General features: G+C 38.1%; 1 protein-coding gene across 2 annotated transcripts in view; it reads right to left on the bottom strand.

Annotated features, from left to right (window-relative positions):
• The window catches only part of MDN1 (midasin AAA ATPase 1), a 144,741-nt gene that overhangs the window by 57,950 nt on the left and 62,015 nt on the right, over positions 1–24,776 (bottom strand). For both annotated transcript variants that reach the window (XM_033097100.1, XM_033097091.1), the window contains 22 exons: positions 24,335–24,476; positions 22,863–22,997; positions 22,643–22,781; positions 21,855–21,993; positions 21,429–21,559; positions 20,223–20,367; positions 18,225–18,354; positions 15,745–15,963; positions 14,829–15,026; positions 13,166–13,374; positions 12,333–12,455; positions 10,382–10,579; positions 9,218–9,325; positions 8,669–8,857; positions 5,800–5,889; positions 5,428–5,691; positions 5,059–5,320; positions 3,776–3,935; positions 2,821–2,937; positions 1,699–1,907; positions 581–729; positions 80–291 (listed from right to left, as the gene is read on the bottom strand). In XM_033097100.1, the coding sequence (XP_032952991.1) occupies positions 80–291; positions 581–729; positions 1,699–1,907; positions 2,821–2,937; positions 3,776–3,935; positions 5,059–5,320; positions 5,428–5,691; positions 5,800–5,889; positions 8,669–8,857; positions 9,218–9,325; positions 10,382–10,579; positions 12,333–12,455; positions 13,166–13,374; positions 14,829–15,026; positions 15,745–15,963; positions 18,225–18,354; positions 20,223–20,367; positions 21,429–21,559; positions 21,855–21,993; positions 22,643–22,781; positions 22,863–22,997; positions 24,335–24,476 (3,668 nt within the window). The remainder of the gene's footprint in view (positions 1–79; positions 292–580; positions 730–1,698; positions 1,908–2,820; positions 2,938–3,775; positions 3,936–5,058; positions 5,321–5,427; positions 5,692–5,799; positions 5,890–8,668; positions 8,858–9,217; positions 9,326–10,381; positions 10,580–12,332; positions 12,456–13,165; positions 13,375–14,828; positions 15,027–15,744; positions 15,964–18,224; positions 18,355–20,222; positions 20,368–21,428; positions 21,560–21,854; positions 21,994–22,642; positions 22,782–22,862; positions 22,998–24,334; positions 24,477–24,776) is intronic.

Raw genomic sequence — 24,776 nt, forward strand, 5'->3', positions numbered from 1 at the left:
GGGTCATGACCATGAGCATCAGAAACAAACAATACAGTCAAGATGCTGGAGAGAGACACCAACTCTAGGCCCCACTAACCTGGCCCAGCTGCTGGTTTTCATGCTCATCCTGTTGAGGCAATACGCTAAGATCTGTCCATCACTTCGTACTACAGAGAGGTGAGAATCTTCGGCAACAAAAAGAGCTGAGGGCAGAGAATCTGGCCACAGCCCCATGGCAAGAATGGAGTTACCCCAGGTTTCATGTGCTTGCAGAGAAGAAACATGTTTCTCCAGTAAAGCCTGAACAAGCTGGTAGGAGATAAAAACACATGGTGTACATGCTATTACCAAAAATGTACATTACAAGCTAAATCCCACTTTTTCTGATGCCAGGGAAGTTTCCAAGGATGTAATATTTATATTTAACCTATTTTCCAGAAAAGTACGTGGATACCAGATCTCTGTTAGAGAATAACTGCCATGGTTCATTCTCTTAGGTCGTTAAAGTTACCATCAATAAAAAAGAAATTCCTTGTACTAAATAATGTAGTGTATCAACTTAGAAACTTAAGAAAGCTTGTGAAATATTTCATGGTACCTTCTGGTTTGCTGGTGAATGCTGGGAGCGGACATATGCTTCCCAGCATGCTTCAGAAAAGGCTCGGTCTAAACTCAGCCCTCGCTGTAGGTACTGCACAATGAGTGAGGCTGTCTGAATTAGAGTTGAAACAGATGATGCTGGAGAACCTATAAAGAAAAAAACACTGCCATGTATGAGCAATAGATTCTACAAAAATTTCCGAAATTCCACCTTCACATCAAACTTCGTTCCACTCAAATCCACCCAGATAGTTATTTTAGAAGGCCTTCTAAGTGGACTCTAGGGTCTCAGTAGCACACAATGGACTAGTGGGAACATTCTCCTTTCCCTTATCCCACCTCCCTCCCAGCTCTCTCTGGCAGTATACTGTGGGGAAGTGACCAGATGACTCATTTGTAAGTGTGATATGTCCTTCACCTAAAGTTGACACATACTGGAGGTGGCAAAATGACCATGGTCTCATAAAAGACCCCGGGTTTTGAAACCCAGCAGGCCCACTTTCAAACCCCAGCTGTCATTACTATTTGGCCTTGATGAGTTACTCAACCTCTCTTAGTCTTACCTTTAAAATGGAAACCTATGTCTTGCAGAACTAATGTGAGGACTAAATAAGCAACCAGCATCATACCTAACACACAGTAGTTATTAAATAAATAGAGTTTCATTTCTCATTATTACTGCTGCTACTATTGTTGCTTTGCTAATAATACATTTGGACATTTAGAAGAAGTAACACCTGTCCGTTTTACATAATTTAAAGTTCCCTCTTTATTCCACCTTCAGGAGACTCAAGGATGACCCTGAAGATCTGAGGGACAAACTCCACACATCTCACTGCCTAAGCCCGTATTCCTCCAAGTATGGGCCTCTGATAGCATGCATCACTACTACCTGGGGAGCTTCTGTAAACCACTAAATTCCTGGGCCTACCCAGACCTGCTGAAACCAATCAGTTATGAGGACGGAGGATACCAAAAATTACCATATTTTCGTGGTAATTTCTATTTCCTGGTCATTTCTATTTCTATGTACACTAAACCTAAGAACTCCTGGAATAACACATGAATTTCCATAGAAATAAAATTATTCAGAGGCCTAGAAGTCAAGCACCTTACCTACAACAGCGCTTTGGGTCTCTCTATGTAGAGCCAAGAGGGTGTCACACACACTGTCCCCCACCAGCCCAAGGCTGTGGAGCAGAACTTTCAGATCCAGCTCATCTGGGATGCTGCTATCCCCCTCTCCTGAAATGTAGATTTCAAGTCCACGATTCCTCATAGCTCGGGATATTTCTCCATGAACAGGATCCATTGAGAGAAAAAGTCTAGTAATATAGCAATCCAAAGGAAAAATTAAATAAAATTTCCAGTGCAACCAATGGTGCAGCTCAGTAACAACTGATGAGGGCAAATCATATATGGCTCATCTTCAGGGAGCTTACCATAGGAAACACAACTAATTCAAAGTCGGCTACTTTCATCTATAGTCTGTCTTCCACTTCCAAAACGCATTTATACAGCAAATAGTTCTCTAAACGGACTTTCCTTAGGAACTAAGTAATGTCTATCCAGTGCACCTGGGGTGCTATCTGAGAACTTTAAAATTCTTACTTTCAGAGACTCCCCCAATCAGGCAGTACTAACTCAACATTCTGACTCACCTACAGAGAGCAGAAAAGGAAGCACTATGCTCTCCTGAAACAATTAGCTTCATAAATTCGATGTCCAATAACATATCCATCTAGCTATGTGCCATCTCCAAACCTAAGCAGTGATTCCCTACTGACCCTCTCCACACCAAACCTGCTCCTTTGCCAGTCTTCCCTTTCTCAATGAATGGCACCCCCGTTTACCCCCTTATTCAAGACAAAAACTTAGGTGTCATCCTTGCTTCCTCTTTTTCTCGACCCACAAGTCCACTGGCAAGTCTCACTTATCTGACCACTGTAGTATAAGCTATCATTGTCTCTTGCCTGAACTATTGCAAAAGGCTTGTACGTGGTCTCCCTGCTTCCACCCTTCACCACCAACGCACAGCAGGAATCTTGCTTCTCTTGTTTACTGCTGTGCCCCCAGAGCCTGGCAAATAGCAGAGCCTCAATATTTGTTAACTGAATCAATTAATGGGTGAACATACCTACTTATTGAGTGTACAAACATAAGAAGTTCCTATGAATGTCTGCCTCTGCTATTGAGGCTGTCAGATTCTTAGGCAGAAACTTAAGAGGCATAAATTACCTGAAATTGGGATGTGGTGTTATGGTGGGAGTGGATCCATCTATCATTCCTCTCTCACTAACAGTGAGGACGCCTCCAGGTTCAAGCAAAGCATTCAAACGATCCAGCACTGAGGGGCTGCACAGACAGAATCCAAATGGTGGATAGGTTGACATGCTGCCTTTGACTCTACTTTCCTTGCCAGGCCTCCCAGAACTCCTGACCTATGTCTTCTTTCAACACAGATCACTGCCCTATATAGAATTGTGATGTCTTTCAAGATCCCTTTTCTCATCAATTCCCCTCTACATTCCCAAGGCACATGATCCAGAGATCCTATTACACAGTAAATTAACAAAATAGTTACTGAATAGATTTTAAAAATTAAAAAAAATGATAGCAAGTTCCTGGAATTGTAACTCTTTTCTTACCCCGCCCCACCCCCTACTTCCCAACATTACCAATTCCATTTAAAGGTAACTGGATTTTGATTTGAAACATTCTGAAAGGTGCTCCAGGTATAGAAACCCATCATCTGCCCTGCTGTAGCTTCTATTATGCTGTGTAACTAAAATAATTTTATACTTGTCCTTTACCTTAGAATCAAAAGTGATGCAAACTGACGCACATTTACTAAATGTGTGCCCTGTGTCAGATCTTGCATTTCAAAAATCTACACTTAAGAATGACCATCTATCTGGTCATTAAGGTTTAACCCAAAGACGGCTAGAAATGTAATCCAATTTTGTTAGCCTTCAGTTCAGCTCAAAACTATCAGAGAACTAAAATCTTGCACTTTCTAATGACCAATGACCATGTTCGTCACAGGGAGAAGTCTAAAGAAAATGGCTGAGGATGCGTTTCCAGTTAAGAACAATGGATTAAAAACGGCCAAGCTTTCACCTGGGTTTCTACTCTGACAAGCACATCCCAAATTTCAGTCACGTTCACTCATGATCAGACAGACGGTCCTTACTTGCAAAAGTTAACATTGTCCATCAAAAGCCAATCTCCAGACTTCAGGGCCTGAACCAACATGCTGTCAACCCATTCAAATGTGCCATGGCTGCGGCCACTGGATGACTGCATAAGCTTCAACCCAAAGCTTCGGAACTCTTCCACGAGTTTGGCAAACTCTGAAATGTCAAAGCCACAGCACTTAATTTCAAACCAGGACAATCAAACCAAACCCAAATAAAAACAAAAAAACTAAGAGTATATTAAAAGAAAGATGGAAACTTCTGGCCCAAATTTTGAAATTTCATAATAGAAAAAAAAATTTTGGTTTTGTTTAAACAAAACAGATAAAATTTGGTTTGGAGGCAGATAATGCTTCTTAATGGCTTTCTGAACTAATAACTAGATAGAGGAGACTCAAGGGTGATGGAAAAGGTAAATAATCTTTGTTGTAATTTCACAAATGGCAGAAGAACGTCTCCCACCTAGTATTACTACATTTATACCAAATGAAAGTGCTGTTAGTTGGCAGAATGCAATCAATGTCATTAAACAGGATTTATAATGACAACAGGATTATGGTAACAACTGGTATTTATTTGCCTAGTGCTTTATAGTTTACACAGCCCATTCCTAGAAATCTTTCAATTGCTCTTTTTTGTTAGAAATTGTTTTATGACCCTTTTTCATATCATAAGGTGAAATACACTGGACACCTGCTTCTAGCCATGAGGAAATAAGAAGGTTTAGGCTTAACCCCCCACTGTTAATATTAGAAAACCAGGCAAAATATATGAAACAACTGCTTTCAGACATTGGACAACAGAGATCACAGGGCTGATACCTGAGGAAAGCTGCATCACAAAATGAGAGCAATTGAGTTTCCATGTTAACTAAGGAATTTCTTCCACTTGCTAAACAAAATTAATACACACATCCTAACTATCAATTTAAACTTCTTTAGTTTAAAACGCCCAATTTATTGACAAATTAATAAGTCTTTTTGAAAGGTCAACAAACAATAAGACCAGCTTTACAAACAAGTGATTGATTTATCATTACAGCTGGTTATACACAAAATAAACCATTAAGCTCAGAAACCAATTTATTCCCTTTGTTTAGGATCACCAATTCTGGATCCTTTGCATCAGCTTCAGTTTACTGCTAAGACAAAAAAGAAGACAAAAACTTTCAAGTTTTAATTGTTAATCATTAAATTAATAAAAATGATGCATTTATAAATTACCATAAATGGACTCTCTAAGGACAATGTGTGTGATACGCACATCCAAACACACATACCTGCCTTGGAGTAGGAGTTGATTTTATTGTTCAGTCGCTGCAAAAGCAACAATACTGCTTCCAGCTTATTGACAATCTCCATCGTGACACCTTTACCACCTTCTCCAAGACACTTGGGCTTATACGTCAGAAGGAAATGACTCCAGGCTCGCAGCACTACTTCTGCATCGTCAGCACTGACAAGGAGGCTGTCTCTCAACAGGGCCTGTCCAGTGGCCTCCACCTTCTCTAGGAGCTGCCTCCAAGGCCGCAGAAGATCAACCTGAAAGTCCCAAAGCATGTGACTTCAGCATAGCCATTGGCCAGAGTCAAAAATACTGCTACGTGTAGTCACCACCAACACAGAAGACTATTAGGCAGACCACTTACCTGCTCAAATCCACCCAGGAGCTCCGTGGTATCCATTGCACTGTTCATAGCCATGATCTTTAATGTGTGACCAGTAAGCTGTGCCAGGAGTTGGACCAGGCTGGTCTTGCCCACAGAGGCCGGACCCACAAGGATGACCATCCAGCTCATCTGTACACACTTCATAATTGACTCCAGAGACTGTAACGACTGGTGTAGGAGCAACAGGGGACGGCGGGATGGGGGAGGAACATAGCTGCCACGGGAAAGGACTGAGTAGCCCAGCTAAAAAATACATGCCAGTGAGATTTCACAAGTGTGCCGAGTAGTGGGAGCAGAAGAAATCACAGAAGACTGCATGTAAAAGAACAGAGATTATCCTCGTCTCCTCACCTGAACATCATAGGGCGTGATGTGAAATAGTCTGGTTCCTGTGTATGGGTTGGAATTTGAACTAAACACATCCTTGAATACAGCAAAGACCTAACGGAAGAAGATGATACAAGAAAAACACAAATCACTCCACCAAGTTCAGAGCCAAACCTTGGAGAATAAATACTTCCAGAAAACAAGTACAGCAATGTGAATCACAACCTCGTGAGAACGGAGAACAGCAGTAACAATATCCTTATCTTTTTGAATTTTCTCTTATAAAAGGGATAGATTATATTTAACTCTTCAGAATGAAAACAATTTGGAGCTCAACAAAAGAGCAGTCATATAATTCCCAAACTATTCCAGTGAGAATGTACCAAAATTTAAAATAAAGCCATGGATATTATGGCAAATCTAGAGATGAAAAGTGAAATTTGCTTTCATTGTTCAAGGTACCACCAAAAAAGAAGGTAGAAGAGAACAATATATTATAAAGAACAATGACTATTTCTTGAGTGCCTATCATGTGCCAAACATAGAAGGTGCTTTAACAGATTATTTCTGATCTTTACAGCTTTGCAAAGCAGGCATTGTTTCTATTTTATAGGTATGAATAACAGGATTCACAATTATTATATGATGTGCTCGTTGTTAGTAACTGATTACAAATCTAAGCAGGTCTAGTCCAAAAACACTGTTATCCTTCTAAATATTTATGTAAAATGGAAACCAAAGTTATTTCTCTGATTATTTACATTCATTTATCCCTTCCTTAGCAGGAATACTATTACCGTGTTTCCCCGAAAATAAGACCTAATCGGAAAATAAGCCCTAGCATGATTTTTCAGGATGCTCGTAATATAAAATAAGCCCTACCATATTTCCCTGAAAATAAGACTGGGTCTTATATTAATTTTTGCTCCAAAAGACGTATTAGGGCTTATTTTATATTACGAGCATCCTGAAAAATCATGCTACGACTTATTTTCAGTTAGGTCTTATTTTCGGAGAAACACAGTAGAAAACTTCCCGTGAACCTTATTTCGTTTTTTGGATTTCTTTTAAAAATCTAAAAGGAGTGGCTGGGGTGGGAGAAAGATGGGGAGTGTAAAAAAAAATAATTTAGTCCATAGCAGCAGGAGAATTCAAGCCACCCAAAATATTTAAACCAAGTGGTTTGTTTCTAACAAAGCGGCACATACTTACACCCTGGGCTGGTCAGATTGCATATTTGAAAGTTGCTAAAAAAGTAGATCTTAAAAATTCTTATCACAGAAAAAAAAAATTTTTGTACACATGTAAGATGACAGATGTTAACTAGACATCCTGTGATCGTGTAACAATGTATACAAACACCTGAAACATAATGTTACATGCCAATTATACTTCAACATACAAGCGTACATACATACATACATACATACATACACAAGTAGGTGGTGGGAAACCTTAGGAAAAAAATAATAAAATCATAATCAATGTCAGACATTGACTATGAGTCAAAATGCAGCACAGGAGAGAGCTCTTGTCACCTACGCTTGAGGTTCAGGTGAGTTCTGATTTTATAATCCACTCTAAAGCATATAATCTCCTCTCCCTGATAGTCTACCAGAGTTAAAATTACACATACTTTTATTTTACAATGCACTGGTTTATTTAATTTTATGAAGTCAGATTTAATTTACCCAAACCCTTCTACCTATTATAGTCTTTTTCTTTCTGTTATTATTTTTCCTAATATTTTTGCTTCCTCAGATAACACCTATTTGGTCAATTACAATAATTGAATTGGAGGAGTACTGGAAACATTCCACAGCCTACAATGATACAGCATCTGACTAACAACAATTACCCAACAACTGGTCAGTGTCTGGCCTTGATTAATACACTATAACTAGTGAGTGGATAAAGAAGTTAAAATACCAGCTGACAGTACATGAATTACATATCAATAAAGTTGTAAAAAGAATACTCGCTGAACATTTTGTCCTAATATAATGACTGAAAGCCACTTGCACTCAATAAATGAGTTGTTAACATCTGAGTAGATTCTGAATACCACATAAAAAGGGATCTGGGTACTCAGCAGCAGAATGAAAGATGTGTGAAAGCCGCATGTGCTATGTCCACATTGGAACAAGGAAGTTACTGCTTCTAATGCATGGATCTGTGTATTAATTAATTTGCTCTTAAATAGCTGTGATGTGGTAGGAGGAATAGCAGACAAAATGTAAAGGTCTGGGCTGAGAAGTGGGCTCTGCCTCTTGCTACTTATTGAGCTACCTGCCTCTTACTACCTCCATGACTCGGAGCCTTGGATCCTCATCTGTAAGAGGTTATGACAGCACCTTCCTGCTGCAGGTTATGCTGCAGGTTATGACAGACCTGCAGCTGCTGTGAGCATTCAGTGAGACCAGACTTTAAATACCACAAGCAAAATGCACACATTATTACATTTTATTAAGCTGTGAACTCTAGACTTCTTTACTATTCACGAAGGGATATTTTGACTTCCATTTAGATCATACTCTCTTTATATCTACTTATACTTTCTAGATAAAATACTTTATAATTTGACACTTAAACCCTCCCCTTCTACCTGTCTCCTCCTCCTTTGAGCCTAGAAAGGTGACGGAAATCTAATTCTTTATTACTGGAGGCAATATTGTTTTAGGAAGTTTGCAATCATGGGGAATCAGATGAATAAGCGAAGTGCGTATTCCAAACTACTCTATACTGTGAGGTAGGTAAATGTTTAGTCTCTTCTCTTAACATCTAAATTTCCAAGCAGCTTTACTGGGTTTCATATTAGTATGTCCCTTCTCTGCCTTAAGAAGAAATCAACTTTCAGATGGAAAGAAACACAAAGAGTAAATGTGAAGCTCACCTTTTCTTTGTCTTCCCTGGTTCTCATTCTTTCACCATAGACCAAAAACACATGCTGACCAGGATCATAACACCCAGGGGACTGGTCAACCAGCATCAACTGACACCAGCGGAAAAGGTCCCGGAGGTTAAATTCCCAGGGTCCTCCTTTTTGCCCCCATTTCTTCTCAACAGTCACTTCATGATCAATCTGAAAAGAAAATACTTTTACTGGGAAACACGTCCCACTGCTAGGCATGCATTAAGTACTATTAATGTACTATAAATGCATACATAATGTGAAACAGAAATTAATTGACTTGATTCAGATGTTTCCTATTCCCAGCCCAGACTTCTAAATATCAGGAATACCCTGTAAGCATTATCATTGATACATACAATGGAACTGAATCACTGTAACCCTCAAATTAGTGGCTTCCCTTCTACTATAAACTTGTGATTCTATGTGATTTATCTTAGAGTGGTAATTTGTTAGTATCCTATGTTGAGAAAATAACGGTTCAATTACAGCCAGGAAAATAAAGAGCAATCAGTACAAGTAAGTATTTACCTGGTTGTTGAAAGCAACCATTTTCTTAAGAATGTTTCTGTCAATGGCTGGAAACAGGGTACTGGCGATGAACTCCATGTCAATCACCGTAAGAGGATCCACAAAGACCTATAAAATCCAAATATAATATGAAGAAATGCTACAGATTCTCTACAAAAGACCAAATATGCCTACCATTTGTGATGTAAAATTTTTATTTGACATCAAAGTAACAATACCTCAGTTACACACACACACACACACACACACTCACACGCACACAAATTTTCAGTTATAGAAACTTTTCTTACATTTTTAGGATACAGAATCATATAAAATCTTTGAAACACAGAGCAACAAAGGTTTTTTTTTTTTCTGTTAACACCACTCTACTAAAGAAAACTAGATACATGCAATTAATTTTTTTAAGTATATTTGTTTAAAATGTCCTCTGCATTATGTAATATGCTCTCAAAATTCTCGATAATAAACATATGAGCATTCACTATCTATTTGTTCAACTTTTCAATATATTTGAAATTTTTCGTAATAAACTATTCTTAAAAGATACTTAAGCAAATTCTTATCAAGGGACAGGGACATTAAAGAAAGCTATTATATACAGCCAATTCCTAGCTTCTAAATTAGGCAAACGTTGAAAAATGGATGTTAAAACAAGTGAGTATGTGTTTTCTCTCTGTCTCTCTCTCCACCCTACCTCTGCAAATCTGAATAAAGGCAGTAAGAAAATATGCCAAATGTAAGTAATGGTTGACTTCAGTATGGAGAATATAGGATTTTCAATTCTTTATGATAGTTTTCATTCTTTCTCACTTTTAATTAAAATGCATTTTAATTATAAAATCTTCTAAATGTTTTAATAGACCACATAGACACTTGAAAAGGTCAAATGTTGAGCACAGTTAATAAAATCCTGCAGAGGGTGGTGACCTTACTGATAATACACCAGGTCCTCTGAGATGTAGACAAAGGGATTCACACCAGGAGAACAGTGAGGATGGCTGCCAGTCGCATTAATACTCATCACATAGACATGGCATTGAAAACCAGATCATTAAACGGATTCTCCAGCCTTCTCACAGAGCGCATCCTGATACCTACATGCCAGCAGTCTTATCACCCCCGACACTCCACCTTTGGTCTCTGTGGCAACAGGAAACCTACCTGAGTGAATCTGTTAAGGAAAGACCTGGGCAAGCCCTTCCTCCCGCCTCCTTGTCTAAAAGGATTTTGACACCCAAAAATCTTCGTCTTTTCATGCTGTACTTGAAAGCTCATTCCTAATTCAGGAACATAGATTTCTCCTCGGTGGTCAAAACAAGCATTGAGTCCTTCCAATACGGACTGAGAAGCCAGGTTGAGCTATTTGGAAAACAAAATGAACATATTTGTTACATACGCCAAGTAACTGAGGAGTCATATGCACAAAAGTAAGATAGCATTACCTTCAGGAGGAGCAAAATCAAACAATATTGGTAAAATTCTGTTTCTTAAGCTGAGTGATGGGTTGATGTGTATTCATCCTATTATTATTTCATGTACATGCTAGAGAGATTTGGGGCACATAAATTATCAGTAATTTTTCAGTAAACTGAATAGTCAGACTGAGATTTTTAAAAAGCAGTTAAAATCTTTCCTGAAATGAAACCATATCCATTACATACACCTGTATTGACCTACTTTATAAATCATACCTTAAAAAAAAACTTGCCAATACACAGATATCTCATTTTTGCACTCTGGGATTTTAAAAGATAAGGTAAAACAGCACTTTACTTACTTAGATAAGTAATTATCTTTCCCAGCTCAAATACTAAATGAAATCTCCAAATTAAAAAAAGTCATGATATAAATACATAAAATGGCTCTATATAGCTAACTTTCACCTACAGTTTTGTGAAAAAGAAATACAAGGTTGTTGTCCCCAAAATGAAGAGCTGAATGGAGGTCTTCAGATGCTGAGCTCAGAACTCAGGGATGTAAAGTATGGGTGGTTTTAGGTAACATGGAAAAATTCAATTGGGTAAATGTGAATCAGTAAAATGCAAATGGGCAAAAACCAAACTATATTATAACGGGACCTCAAGTGTCATACATACATAAGTACTACACAGCACAAACTCCACTGTACTAGTGTAGTCCCAAACAGGTGAAGTTTTAAAAGCTGCTCTGAAGTGTGACTGCAAGTCCACAAGCGTAGCTAGTCCCTGGATGCAATTTTCACCCAGTAGGAGGATGGTCAGAAGTCTTAAGCTTTAAAACTAGGCATTCTTTTTTCCTGACTAATATTCTATCAGACATCTTTTTTCAAAAAAATCTGAGAGAAAAATCTCTCTCCTTAATATCTCCCCAGGATAAGTAGGAAGCAGCTCCGCAGAAAAGGAATGCCACAGCAGGCCCTGACTTCAGACTCAAAGGGGTCTGAATCTAGTGAACGTGCTGGGCCTGTGTTAAAAGTTTCATCACTGCAAGCACTTTCAGCACTGCAAACATTTAAGCTCCATAATTACTTCCTAGCCTTTTCCGGAATTAACACCACACATCCCGAACTGCCTCGACTCCTGTGGCCACAACCTTAAATTTTTTATTTTTGTGCATCACTTATCCTTATCTCTAGCTGCTTGTCAGTCACTGAGACTCAGCACTTATCACAGGTCTCATGATGTGCTCTGTCCTTCTGGTCAATAATTTATCCAAATGCACATGTAACAGCGATAATTTTCTCACCATTTTTCTCTTCTTGAGATAACTTTCCCCAGTCTCTGTTGCACTGATAAAACATGAGGTGGTTGACACTATTTGTAAAATACCCATGAAATAAGTGAAATACAGCAAGCCTGTCAAGAGACTACCGAATAAACCAGCGAAGAGGCAGTTTTTATGTGGAGGCTAGCTTACAAAAGTAGGAAAGTATAGGTTATACATAGAGGGGCTTCTACATGTACTTTCTGACAAGTGACTATTCCTATTCTTAGAGGAAACCATGGAAGATTCTTTTCATTAGAGAGTTTGCCATTACAGCCAACAGCATGGTCATCCACTGAGAAATGCCCTAGAGCATTTCTGCTCTTCACACTTGAGATCCCATCCTTGGCATGAGCCACAGTCCTCTCACCTCATCCAGCACAACCCAATGGCCGGCCTTCAGAGCAGCCAGCAAGGGGCCATCACGCCACGCAAACTCTCCTCCTTTGCCACCTTCAACAGGTAGGTCTGCTCCAAACAGGTCTGTGATGTCCTTTGAGAGGGGACAGAAGTGAGGAAAACCCAAAATTACACAAAAAATTAACTAGGCCTCAAGACCCTAAATCTAAGATGATCAATACTTTGGGCCTTGTACTACTTTTCCTTCTTATACCCAAGACAGAACTAATCTATCCCAGCACTCTGTACCAGGAGCCCAGACATGCCCCCAAAAACCTCATCAGAATATTCCAAGTATCAATCAACTGGCACTGGAGCTCCAAACCAGTAGTTCTTAACTGTGGCTATATTTAGAAATTAATTGATGAGTTTAAAAAAAAAATCAAAAACAAAAACCAATAACAATGCCCAGGCCCTACTCCCAGACCCCATTCCAAGAGATTCTTATTTATTTTGTCATCTGTCCCATATTTTCATAAGATTGTTTAAAGGTAGTTTTGTTTCTATTCATTTTCTTTCTTATAAATGACAAAAATAAAAAGAGGTTATATTACAATAAATACTGAAGTGGGTAATTCCCTCAAGAGAGAATTAGAATAAAGCATCCAGAGAGAATATTATTACAGATGTCAGCTATTAATAAATCCAGAAGAATAGGTATAGAAGATCATGTGTGTGGTCTTTATAGCCGTACTATATCTGGGGTATTGAAAATGTCAGCACTATTTTTGATTGGGAAGCTGTATTATAAAGAAACATGACTCCCTGTACCTACCCTCACCAGCTGCAGATAACCCAGCTTACCGTCTGTTCTGACAAGTTGATTCGAACAAGGGTGTTGCCGGAAGCCTTTGCTAAGGCACCCACCAAACTTGTCTTGCCCACACCAGGGGAGCCCTCCAGGAGAATGGGTTTGTTCAGTTTTGTAGCTCTTAAGAGCCTCTGGGCATTCATAGCAGTGGTGCCAGCGCTAAGTGCATAGTCGGCGATATTATTCCTGTGCAGGACAGGTCCTTAAGTGCAGGGGGAAAAAAACCCACATCAAAGCTAGACATCACCAAATCTTATATACTTGTCAACCCAAGATTATAAGAATTCACCAAGTAGACTGTCAATAAGTGAAATATCTTCTACAGTGAAAAAGTTTAGCCCTATCTCAACATTTCCCTGCTTTCGAGTCCTTAAAATGCTTTGGTGAGACAGCCAGTAGCATATTTTCTTCAACTGTATCTACTGCACAGATCTCTTTACCTGTACATATACGCATTCCTACATGTTTAGTCCAACTATAAGCACACCTTTCCTTTCACAACCTAACCTGGAATTACTATGTGTACTTGTACAATTTACCTTTATAAATAGGTATTTTCCTAACAGTAAGTGTAAACTAGGGTTATAGGCAACATGGTTCCACATCAACAATGTCATCAAGGTTTTTAGGCCACCAGGACAATCCAGGATGCATCCTTAACTGATAATACATATAGCTGCAGTGCAGACCATAAGTTTTACAGGGCTTAACATTTGTGCCACTATGTCTCCTAGGAGAAGCTTTTGGTATACCGGTGTGGAGGGCTAGGAAAACATGTATTTCCTCAGCTATGGAAGCAGAAGCAACGACCACATAGGACAGTCCCAGGCCAGCAGCATGAAGTCCCACCAAGAATGTGATGGTGGGTCAGGGAAAGGACCTAATGGCTAGATCCTGGAGGCCCCATCAGGGATGAAGAGTGTACTGTTGAGAGGGAAAGCGGCAGTGTTCCACTTAGCCAGGAACCTTGCCTGGTTTTGTTCACCACTGAATCCCCCAGCCTACAATTCAGGTACTCAACAGTTACTAATATAGGGAAGAAGAAAGGGACAGAAACAGATGGCCCTGCGAGGGAAGCAATGATCTGAAAAATTTACAGTGCCTTAGAAGATACCTAATCTAACTGCCTCATTTAAGTATTTGGTAGATACAACCTAATGAAAGCAAGGATTAGAACACAAGCCCTCCTGTATTTCCCATTTAATCATTCATTTGTTCATCCATTCACTCAATGAACAGACATTTTCCGAATGCCTCTGACTGCTAGGCTATGTGTTAGATGCAATGGACAGGAAGATGAGTAGCACAATTCCTTTCCTCAAGAACTCATAAAATTATTTTTGTAAAACGGGATGAGGTTCTATAGTTGATATGTATGGGCTGAATTATCACTATAGGAAAGCTCTTGTTTTGAGCAATAATAAATGTATTTTTACGAGATAATTTATTAGATTAAAGGCTATATTTTCCTTTATTTTTATATGCCAGTTATATATTTTTAACCATTCACACACTTATGGTTATGCCAAGTCAGAGTCTAATTCAGATAACTAGTTCAACAATAATCATGAGCATGATATGCTAAAAGTCACAATAAAACTCAAGCATCTGTGATCTATAAGAAGAGAATCTTCATTTATTTACAATCATTCTTACCTCTTGGTATAAAAAATGGATGAATTCCCCAAAGGTTATCTATCCCAGTGAATTCTTTGGCCTTGAGTCTGTCATAAATTTTCAATTCATTTTTCTGACCATCTGTAAGTCGGACTATCTTGGAAAGTTTCTTGATTAGGAATTTCAGACACTCTTTGCGAGCCAAGAGGGCCGTACCAAACCCAGAGGAAGTGACCCCTAAAAGAAAGAAGATCAGTCCATTAAACATGAGCACAACACCCAGCTTCACAACCATTCAGCAGGAGCTCTGAGGCAGTTTCCTGGGGAAATAAGGCTGTAGCTGAATTACAGCCAAAATACAACTGCTAGCGTAAGCAGTCCTGAGGAAGAAATCTGACTCCGCTCTCCTCACAATTTACAGATCATCAGTTCAGCAGCAGTTTGTTCTGTAGAACATTCAGGCAGTCCATGATAAAGCAGCCTGGAGATAAGAGTAACTAATGTGCTACTACTGATCATTTTGGCTTAAGTTTCATAAAATTCAATATTTAAGTTCTGAGTGAATGGCTGAAGAAACAGAACTTAAATACTGAAAAATAACTTAAAACAAACTAAAGAATTCAGGTCCATTTTCTATAAATAACCATTCATGTTAAGAATTATGCAGTCCTTCAGGAGTAAGGGCATTTCCAATAGTCTCCTTTCTACTCATGATCACCACTTTGTGTTTTCCAAGTCCCTGGTCTATAAGCAGTGAGAAGTTTTTGGCATATCTTTGATACCAACCACCTCTCAAAAAGATTAAAAAAAAAAAAAAAAGGCAAAGCCATTTGGAGTCTTGGAAATGTTACAGTAAGCAATGCCATAAAGTATCTGGGTCAGAGGTCTGCACTTGATCCATTTCACACTCCCCTCTACCCTAACCCCTTGTCCCACCAGCTAACAGACAACGTACCTGAACCTATTCCATCTATGTACACCAGGCATGCAGCATGGACAAAAGATGTCACAGTGGAGATGGTCTCTGGCCTTTTCAAAGCAGCTTCCTCCCCCATTGTGTTCATGAAGTTAACCCAGGACAGGATATCTCTGATACTGACCACACACCTTCGGCCAAATTCCTGGTGTGTCAGCCAGTCAATGAAATCCAGCATCACCTCAGCTATGTCAGTCCCTAAGACATAAGGAAGCAAAAGCATTTGCTGTTTACAAACACTTCAGAATGAGGGCTTGTAACCTGGGGCCCAAAGATGGCCTAAAAGGACTCTGGGCTCCATGAAACTATAAGCAAAATTTTGTGAATTTACATTAATGCTTTTTCTAAGAAGGGAGGGTCTACAGCTTTTATTGCATTCCCAAGGGGTTTCATGAATAGTATTCCACACATACCAAAAATATACAAACAAAAAGAACCCACCACCAACCCACCCCTCCCCAACAAACAAACAAAAACTTGAGAATTACAGCCTAAGAAGCTACCCTGAAAACTCAAAGAAATATCCATTTGGTTCATCTTCAGATACAATTTTGAAGTTATGACACAATGATCTTAGAAAATATACAAATTTTATTATATTTTAAAATGATTCACTGGAATGGGTAGTGCCACATTTTCAGTGGCATTTACTTCAAGTTTTTGTTTTCTTAAATCCATACATCAATCAGATTAGAGGATTCACAAATTTTATTTTATGATTTATGTTAAACTAATTATTATATTAATTAGTTATATCTAATATATATATAGTTATAATATATAGTTATAATATAATATATTATATATATAGTTATATCTAATATATAGATATAATATATCTAATTATTATAACTTCATATTGTAAAATATTTGGAAATAAAATATCCTTAAGTAGTATATATAGATTCAAAGTAATACCAATTAAATTTAGTAGTGCACTTTATATAACTTCTGAAGTCAACAGTAAACATTTATCTAAAAAGTATAAATGCCAAAGGAAGTTTTTTAAAAAAAAAAATATGATGAGGAAGAATCAGCCCTGCTGTAATATAAAATGGACTATTCAGCAACATCCTTCAAGGCTAGACTTAGAATTGGTTAAGAAAAAAACTAATTGGTTAGAAGAAAATACCAAATATAGAAAAAAACTTCAAATCTTTAAAAAGAACTTAAAACAACAACCAAGGGAAAAGGTCCAGTAACAATGAGGAAATAAATTAAATTCCGTTTCAAAGATCAGATATTAAAAACAAGTACTTAGAGCCACATTTCAGAGTGAAATAAAGTTGAGGTACGTCAAGGCCTTAATGAAACTGGAAAATTTTATCCATTGTTAGAGAGGAAGTAAACCATGACTACTGGAACAAAGATCATCAGAGATAAAGTAAAGTCTTCATGTATGTATTTTTTTACAACAAATATTAAGAGGTAACAAAATATAGAAATCTATGTGATAAATGAATAAAGAATATTACCCAAAAATATATAATAATCACATGTAAAATGATAAAGAAAATGAAAATTTAGACTATCCACTAAATTAACAAGAATAAAATAATAGATTTCATTATATTTTTTAAAATGAAAACTCCATGTCGGAAGGTCTATGCAAAGCAGGAACATTTACTAAGTTGCTGATAGCATTGTGAATGAGACCATCTTTCTGGAGAGCAAGCTGGCCATAACCAATGGGAGCTATGAAGTTCCTTATATCCACTTTTAGAAATACAACTCAAAGATACATGTATATACATCATGGTGACAGATGCTAACTACATTTCTTATGATAATCACTTTGCAACATATACAAATGTCAAACCATCATGTTGTACACCCGAAACTAACATAATGTTGTACGTCAATTACACCTTAATAAAAAAACTAATACACACACACACACACACATCTCAAGCAATCGAGGCTCAATAAAAATAGAACCATATAATAAATGTTTTGACTCTTACTGGATAGCTTAAGAATTGTTAAATCTAGGTTATAGGTATATAGAAATTTTTTAATACTATTCTATTTTCCTCATGTTTGAAAGTTTTCATAATAAAAAAATTTAAATACAGTGAAATAATAAATTAGTTGACAACTAAAAAAATGCAGTTTAAAAGTCTATAAACATTTTCTAAAGGTGATAATGACTAAAATTTAAACCAAATTTTCCTCATCCTTAGCTAATAAATATGCCTATATAAAGATGGCTAACAGGTGAGGCAATAAGGAAGCTAGAATTTAACAACCCTGGTTATTAGAAGAGGCAATGTGAAGAAGGGACAGTATAATAGGCAGTAATAGGCTAGTACCTTATTTCCTCAGATCTATGTGTGGCCATTTCTCTATCCCGCCCTTCTCCATACACCATATATACATACTGCTAATGTCCTATACCACACCCCTCACTTTTAACACACAGCCCCCTCCACCCCACTACCACACCTGAAAACTCTCACCTTTATGATCTGTTCTGCCCAGAGACAATCCTGGACGAAGATTACTGCTGATAATCTGTTTTAAATCTTCACGGCTTGTGCTTTGAGGGCACCATATTTCTGTAAACCGGTTCCTTAAGGCAGGAGACAGCTATAAGGAACACAAATAACAATGTAATACTTACAAGCAAAGCTACAAACAAATCCTCTAAAAGAATGTTAGCTTTTGAGTCTGGCAAGTATCAGATGTTTCTTTTATTACCTCTACCACTAGATACGATTTACTGAAGACCTACTTTTTTCTGGCTCCTTCCATGTCATCTCATTAATCTCCACCACACCCTTCAAGTTGGTACTGCCATCGTGTTCTTGACAGACATGGTATAGAACTTCAAGGTCTTGTAGAGTATAAGGGGTATAAGTAGGCTTCCAGCCCTCCTGGGTGACTCCCAAACCTGAACACTTCCTCTGAGCAAAGGCCTTTCCTTCACTTTACCTTCAGTTACATAACCATACTTGAGACAAAATAAACACTATCTTCCCATATGGGAGAGCTATCTAGAGTAGAAGGAAAAAACTGATTTTATGTGGCTCAAAGAGAACATAATTATAAGGAGGTATATATTTTACCTCTTGTATAACAAAGACATGTTTAGTCCCTCGTCTTAGGGCCTTTGCTTAGTCTGGATTCCTCTTACCCTTCTTCCGCTTCCTCTTTGTGAACGTTAACCCCCATTCACAAATGTTTGCAATGCCACATGCGTACAAGTATCAGTTTATCATTGCTTTCCTTTCACTTGACAATAAACTCCACCCACTGTATAGCTGGCCTTTCACAGCTGGACCAGGAACAATGCCTGTTTTCAGGAGCAGCTCAGTAAAGACCCAGGGAAGCATGAGTGCTCCCTCATCCGCATCCTAGACGAGGAATGCCTCTGGTCTTCGGGACTCTGCTTCACTCTGCTTGCAAGGCATGTAAAACCAAAAAGGTAGCTTTCTCTTAGGTAAAAGCTGACAATTGTTGGCTAAGAAAAACTTAAGCTAAACTGACAGGCCAGTTAACATTCACAACCTTGAAATCATATCCTCCTGTACTATTTCCACTTGCCAAGGAAACAGTTTTCATATTTTGCTTAAAAATGTGATGGATTTTATTTCTTTGCTTCAGAACATTTCTTGAAGCACAGAGATAATCTTTCTCCTATGGTATCGAGGAAAATTAGGCCCAAAATATAATGTTTGCATTTCATTCACCCACTAAGTTACCAAGAGTCTGAATTGCTTTCATTCACGATCAACCCCGGGTTCTTCTCATCATCCCTGACCTGCTAGCACACTATCTTTTCCCTAACTTGAACAGACAGACCAGTATCCCACACACATGCAGACTTCTCCACTAAGAGGCTTTTAAAGCCTGAAAGCTGCAGAGCTTGGTGTTGAATCCTGGCTGGATCCTACCATCCTCTGAACAGAAGGAACAGGTCTCCACCCTTTTCTTTACCAACAGTGACAGTGACCCACGTAATCCCTGAGAGAATAGATATGCTCCACCTATAAAACCAAAAGAGACTCTTGGCTCCAACTTCTTTTTTGGCACTTCACAATCTCTCAAAAACCCAAACTTGTGTTTAAGAAAGTAGATTTTAAAAGCAGAGCATGAGATTAAATTTCAGTTTCAACTTTTCTCATTCACAAAACTAGGAAAATAATTTTCACACAGAGCTCTTGTGAGAATTTATTATTACAGTAACACATACAAAGATCTGGGCAAAGTAACTAGAACTATGAAATTTTAGGCACATACATAAAGTGAGATGTCAAATAAGGAAATGTTTATCTGTAAGAATTAATTTTCAACCTTATAATTCTAAAATACCTTCCTGGATATTTCTCTCTTCCCAGTTTTTATCTAACATAAAATTCCAAATGCATTTTTATGTATGTATTTAAGGGTGCCAGCAAGCTAAGGTCAAAAAGTTTAAAAAAAAAACACAATATGCTTTAGGAATATGGTTTTACCTCTTTTTTTCCAAAGTCACCCCCAGGGTTCATGGTTGCTAAGATACGGAATTTTTTCCCAGCAGTCAACAGTTCTACCTCATTATCCTTGTCCTCTAGGCTGCCTTTTTCTGCTAATACCAGAGATTTTTCCACTTCAAGAACACTAAAATACAGAAAAATTGGAGATTTTAAGATTAAAAAAGGCATATCTAGTCTTCCTATTTTGTGGTCTTCAATGTTCTTTAAAAAGGAAAAAAAAAGTTATCTCCTCTGCTGAGCTTTCACTTTAGTTAATGGTTTCCTACCACCAATTTAAAAATGACTCATTATCCCAATTCCTGTGTGATGGAACAATATTTCTGATCAAAAGCAAAAGAATTCCTTTTTCCACTTATGCCCTATCAACGGATTTATTTTAAAAATGAGTCTTAAGTGCAAATGTTCATGGCAGCATTATTCATAAAAATAGAAACCACCCCAACAGCTTCACGTGGTGAATGGATAAAAAATATAGTATATCTCCACAATGGAATATCATTAGGAATAAAAAGAAACAACCTACTGATATAGGCTACAACATGGATGAACCTCAAAACATTTATGCAAAATGAGAGAAGAGATCATTTATATGAAATGTCCTGAAAAGATAAATCTAGAGACAAAAAGTACATTAGTAGCAGGTGGGGGCATCAGAGATAAACTATAAATGGGCATGAGGGATCCTAGTGGGATGATAAGAATGTTGTAAAATTGGATTGTGGTGGTTGCAAAGCAGTAAATTTACTAAAACTCATTGAAGTATACATTTAAAATGAGTATATTTCATGATATGTAAATTATACCTCAATAAAGACAGAAAATGGGTATACACCAATATTCCTATTAGTCTGAGGTTTTGAGAGGACTTACAGTCATAAGATCTAGGATTCCAGCTCTTTTAAAAAAAAATTAAGACAATGGCCACATTCTTTGCCTTAAAAAAGAATTTTAACTCAGGCTCATTTGTTTTAGCCTTGCCATCCCACATTCCCATGTTTCTGATTATTGACCACAAATCAGAAAATCTAGGCCTCTTAAAGGAGATCCTGAGTGCTAAAGGGAAAAAAAGCAGTAACTCATTATTGCTTCAGACATTTACTATGCACCTATGAGGAACATTACTACACACAAAAGCTAGTATCTATAAAACCCAACTAGCAAAAACATCAAACACGGGGTGCGTACCTGTTGAGTCTTTCTAGGACAGAGTCGTCAGCAAGTGAGATCTCATCCAAGAGGAAAAAGGCATCCTCCTTCATGGCCAGAACCAGAGGCCCGTCATGCCACTCAAAGAGTCTTGATGTGGCAGTTTCTTCCTACGATTTAGAAAAGGAAGGGTTGAAATTAAAAAGAAGGTGTCCACAAGACAGTACATGTGTCTGCTGGAGTGGTCATTCTGCAGAAAGTGAGGGTCTAAGAACAAGGCACAGATCCTGCACAACAGATACTTGTGAAGGCCCCATGCAGACCAGTGAAAATCTGAAGGTAGGGTACCCAGCAAACCTAGAATCAAAAGCCTTACGTGAACAAAATCCCACAGTTGACACATGCACAGAGCCAACTACAGTTCTTTAAACAAATGGACACATCATCATTTGGTATTGGACAAACCTTGTCCTTTGGTGTCTGTCTCACTGGCCTCAGACCCCCCAAGAAGTCCGATGTCTCCATGTGTAAGTGGCAGTTGACTGAGTATAATTTCTGATTTGCCAAGGCTGCAAACACCTGACAGATAGTAGTTTTCCCACACCTGTCAGAGATACACACCAGATTAACAAGGAGCATGAATTCTACATACACACCCACAAATGCCCTAGTCAGCAAAAGAGGGGAGCTCTGTTGAGAGCTTCACTTCAGCAGCACGCTGCTGACCAACACAGGACTCTACACCATTGACTTGGGGTGCACTTTGCCAAAACACCGGCACCCTGCCATGTTCCTTATCCAGAAGGGTACACTGCACGAATTCTGTCCTTTCCTACTTCTACCAACAACCAGCAAGGGATTGTAAAGAAAGTCAATCCTTACAGACTTTCAAGAGATAATAGCTCCTGTGCTATTCTCCTCTATACATCTATGGAATGAATGATGCTGTTTAAAAGAATTAAGCAGGAAAAAAAAAAGCCCCAGTGATAATGATGCAAGAAATCTTTCTTTTCCATCACAAAGGTCTGAAGGTAGATGAAAGTAAACAATAGTAGATCTCTTACTTGCTTCTTTAAAAAGTAAAAAGGAAGGAAAGGAGGAGAGAGGAAAAAGAGAAAGGGAGAAAAAAAAAGGAAAAGAAAAAACTTCTTTCCTAATGAGGTAAAACTCAAGAAGATATCTTAGAGATAACTCAAGTAATCCTAAGGAATTGAACTGAAGCCTCATAATGAGTTACTGTCATGGAACTTTACCCAGTGTCTCCAATCAGCAGCACTGGTTCACCGAATTCCAACGCCCTTCCCACCAGAACTGCCAGTCTCCGCATGCTCTCAGTCCAGACAATGTGGCTGAACTTGGACTCCAATGAGGATACCTGAGTGGACAATTTACCTGCCAAAGGTAGAGTAAAAAATGTAGGTTCTAATGGGTATAATTCAATTCATTCTCCTCTGGATATTTTGGACTACTTACTCAGCAATTTTAGGACATTTTCTTTGGAAAAGAGGGATTGAGGACACAATTTTTTCTTGAAATGTTTTTCAAGGACTTCTTGAATTACATCAACCTCCTCCTGCTTCCTGACTCGGCCTGCCAGAAGCATATAACCTTAAAAAAAAACAAAAGAGGAACCATCAAGTATCAATACCAAGGATGTTGAGACTATGAAGCAATAGCAACTCTCCTTAGCAGCTGCTGGAGAAGAAATCTGGGAGATTTTGGCAAACTGGGAGAACCCACTACAGCTACCATAGGCCTGCCCTATGCTCCAGCAACCTGACTTCTAAATCGACCCAAACACAAATGAACACGTGTGTGCACCAGAAAACATGCAGGAATGTTCAGAGCAGTTTTATTCATTATAGCTAAAAAGTGGAAAGGATCCAAATGTCCATCAACATGAGAATGGCTAAATATGTTATGATATCTCCACACAATGGATTATAACACAATATTGTTTTGGTGTTTTTTTTCCAAGGAAGTCCTGATACATGCAGTAGCACTGCTGAATCTCGCATGAGATTGAGTGAAAAGAAGCCAGATCACTTCATGATAACACTATTTAGATGAAGCTCAAACAAAGGCAAAATCAATCAGTGGTGACATATGTCAGAGCAGTGCTTACCCTCCAGGAGAGGTAAAACTGGCATGAGCCATGAAGGAAATCTTCCAAGGTACGGGAAAGATTCTAAATCTTGGTCTAGCCAGTGATTTACATAAGTAGGTACATATGTAAAAATACACTGAGCTGTACATGAAATAACAGAATGCTTCACCCACTTTACTGTGTTACATCTCAATAAAAGGTTTTTTTATTTTTTAACTGTGGTCTTCCCTCTATCTATTCCTTACCAGTAAAGAAACTACAACTCTCATGGGTTAATTTTATTTACTCTTACATTTTGCTTATTAACCACCCTAAGGACTCATCACACCTTTCAAACAAGAAGATTCTGAAATGCTTTCTATCCTATCATGGACAGGAACACATAAATTCTTCCCATGGATTAAACCAAAATGACCAATCCTGAGTCTCAGGTGACACAACTGCCTTCTCTCAGGACTCTTAAATCATCCAGCCTATCAGTTTTCTGTATATCTGTAGGCACAGCACGATTCTCCACGGCCACAACACTGCAGATAAATGGTCCAAAAAGACACCACCTGCTAAACTCCTAAAGACACTGCACCCATATATTGACTCCCACATGTGACCACCTGAGGGAAAAGAGTGAGAAAACCTTAGAAACCAAAACACAGTAGCACAGAGACTTGTACAAACAGTACCACTTAAAAAAGCAGTTGGGACTTCAGGGAGAAAGGCTCTGTTTCTGGAATACCTAGTAAGGTATATATACTGACCACAATTTGGCCAACACTTCTTTTAACAAAACAGTTTAATATTTGATATGTCACAGCTTGAGAGCAGCTGATCGAAAGCATACCATCACTGGCTAAATGCTGTAGCCAGTCATACTCCTTCTCGGTCTGTTCTCCCAATCTGTATCTTTCAGCCCATCGAAATAGATCACGAAGGGTAATGAAGCCCTGCTTTCCAGCAAACACTGAAGAACTTCTGCGATAGGACTATTTATGTATCAAAATAAATGAAAAGGACAATGTCAAGCATATAGTAAAACTCACATAAAATTCTAAACAAATTTAAGCTCCCATAAAAATTATTTATTCCACTAAGGTTAATTTTTTAAAAATGTAAATGAACAATAATCATTTGAGGAAAAATGTTCAAACTCATGTTTAAGAATATAAACAATGGAATTCCATCTCATATGCCATATAGAAAAGATTACAATAATAATATAAATGGTGCCAAACATGCAGAAAAATTCATCCCATGTGGGACCATAGTAGTAAGAATGTTAACTA

This window comes from Rhinolophus ferrumequinum, chromosome 3, assembly GCF_004115265.2.
Source record: "Rhinolophus ferrumequinum isolate MPI-CBG mRhiFer1 chromosome 3, mRhiFer1_v1.p, whole genome shotgun sequence".
NCBI lineage: Eukaryota > Metazoa > Chordata > Mammalia > Chiroptera > Rhinolophidae > Rhinolophus > Rhinolophus ferrumequinum.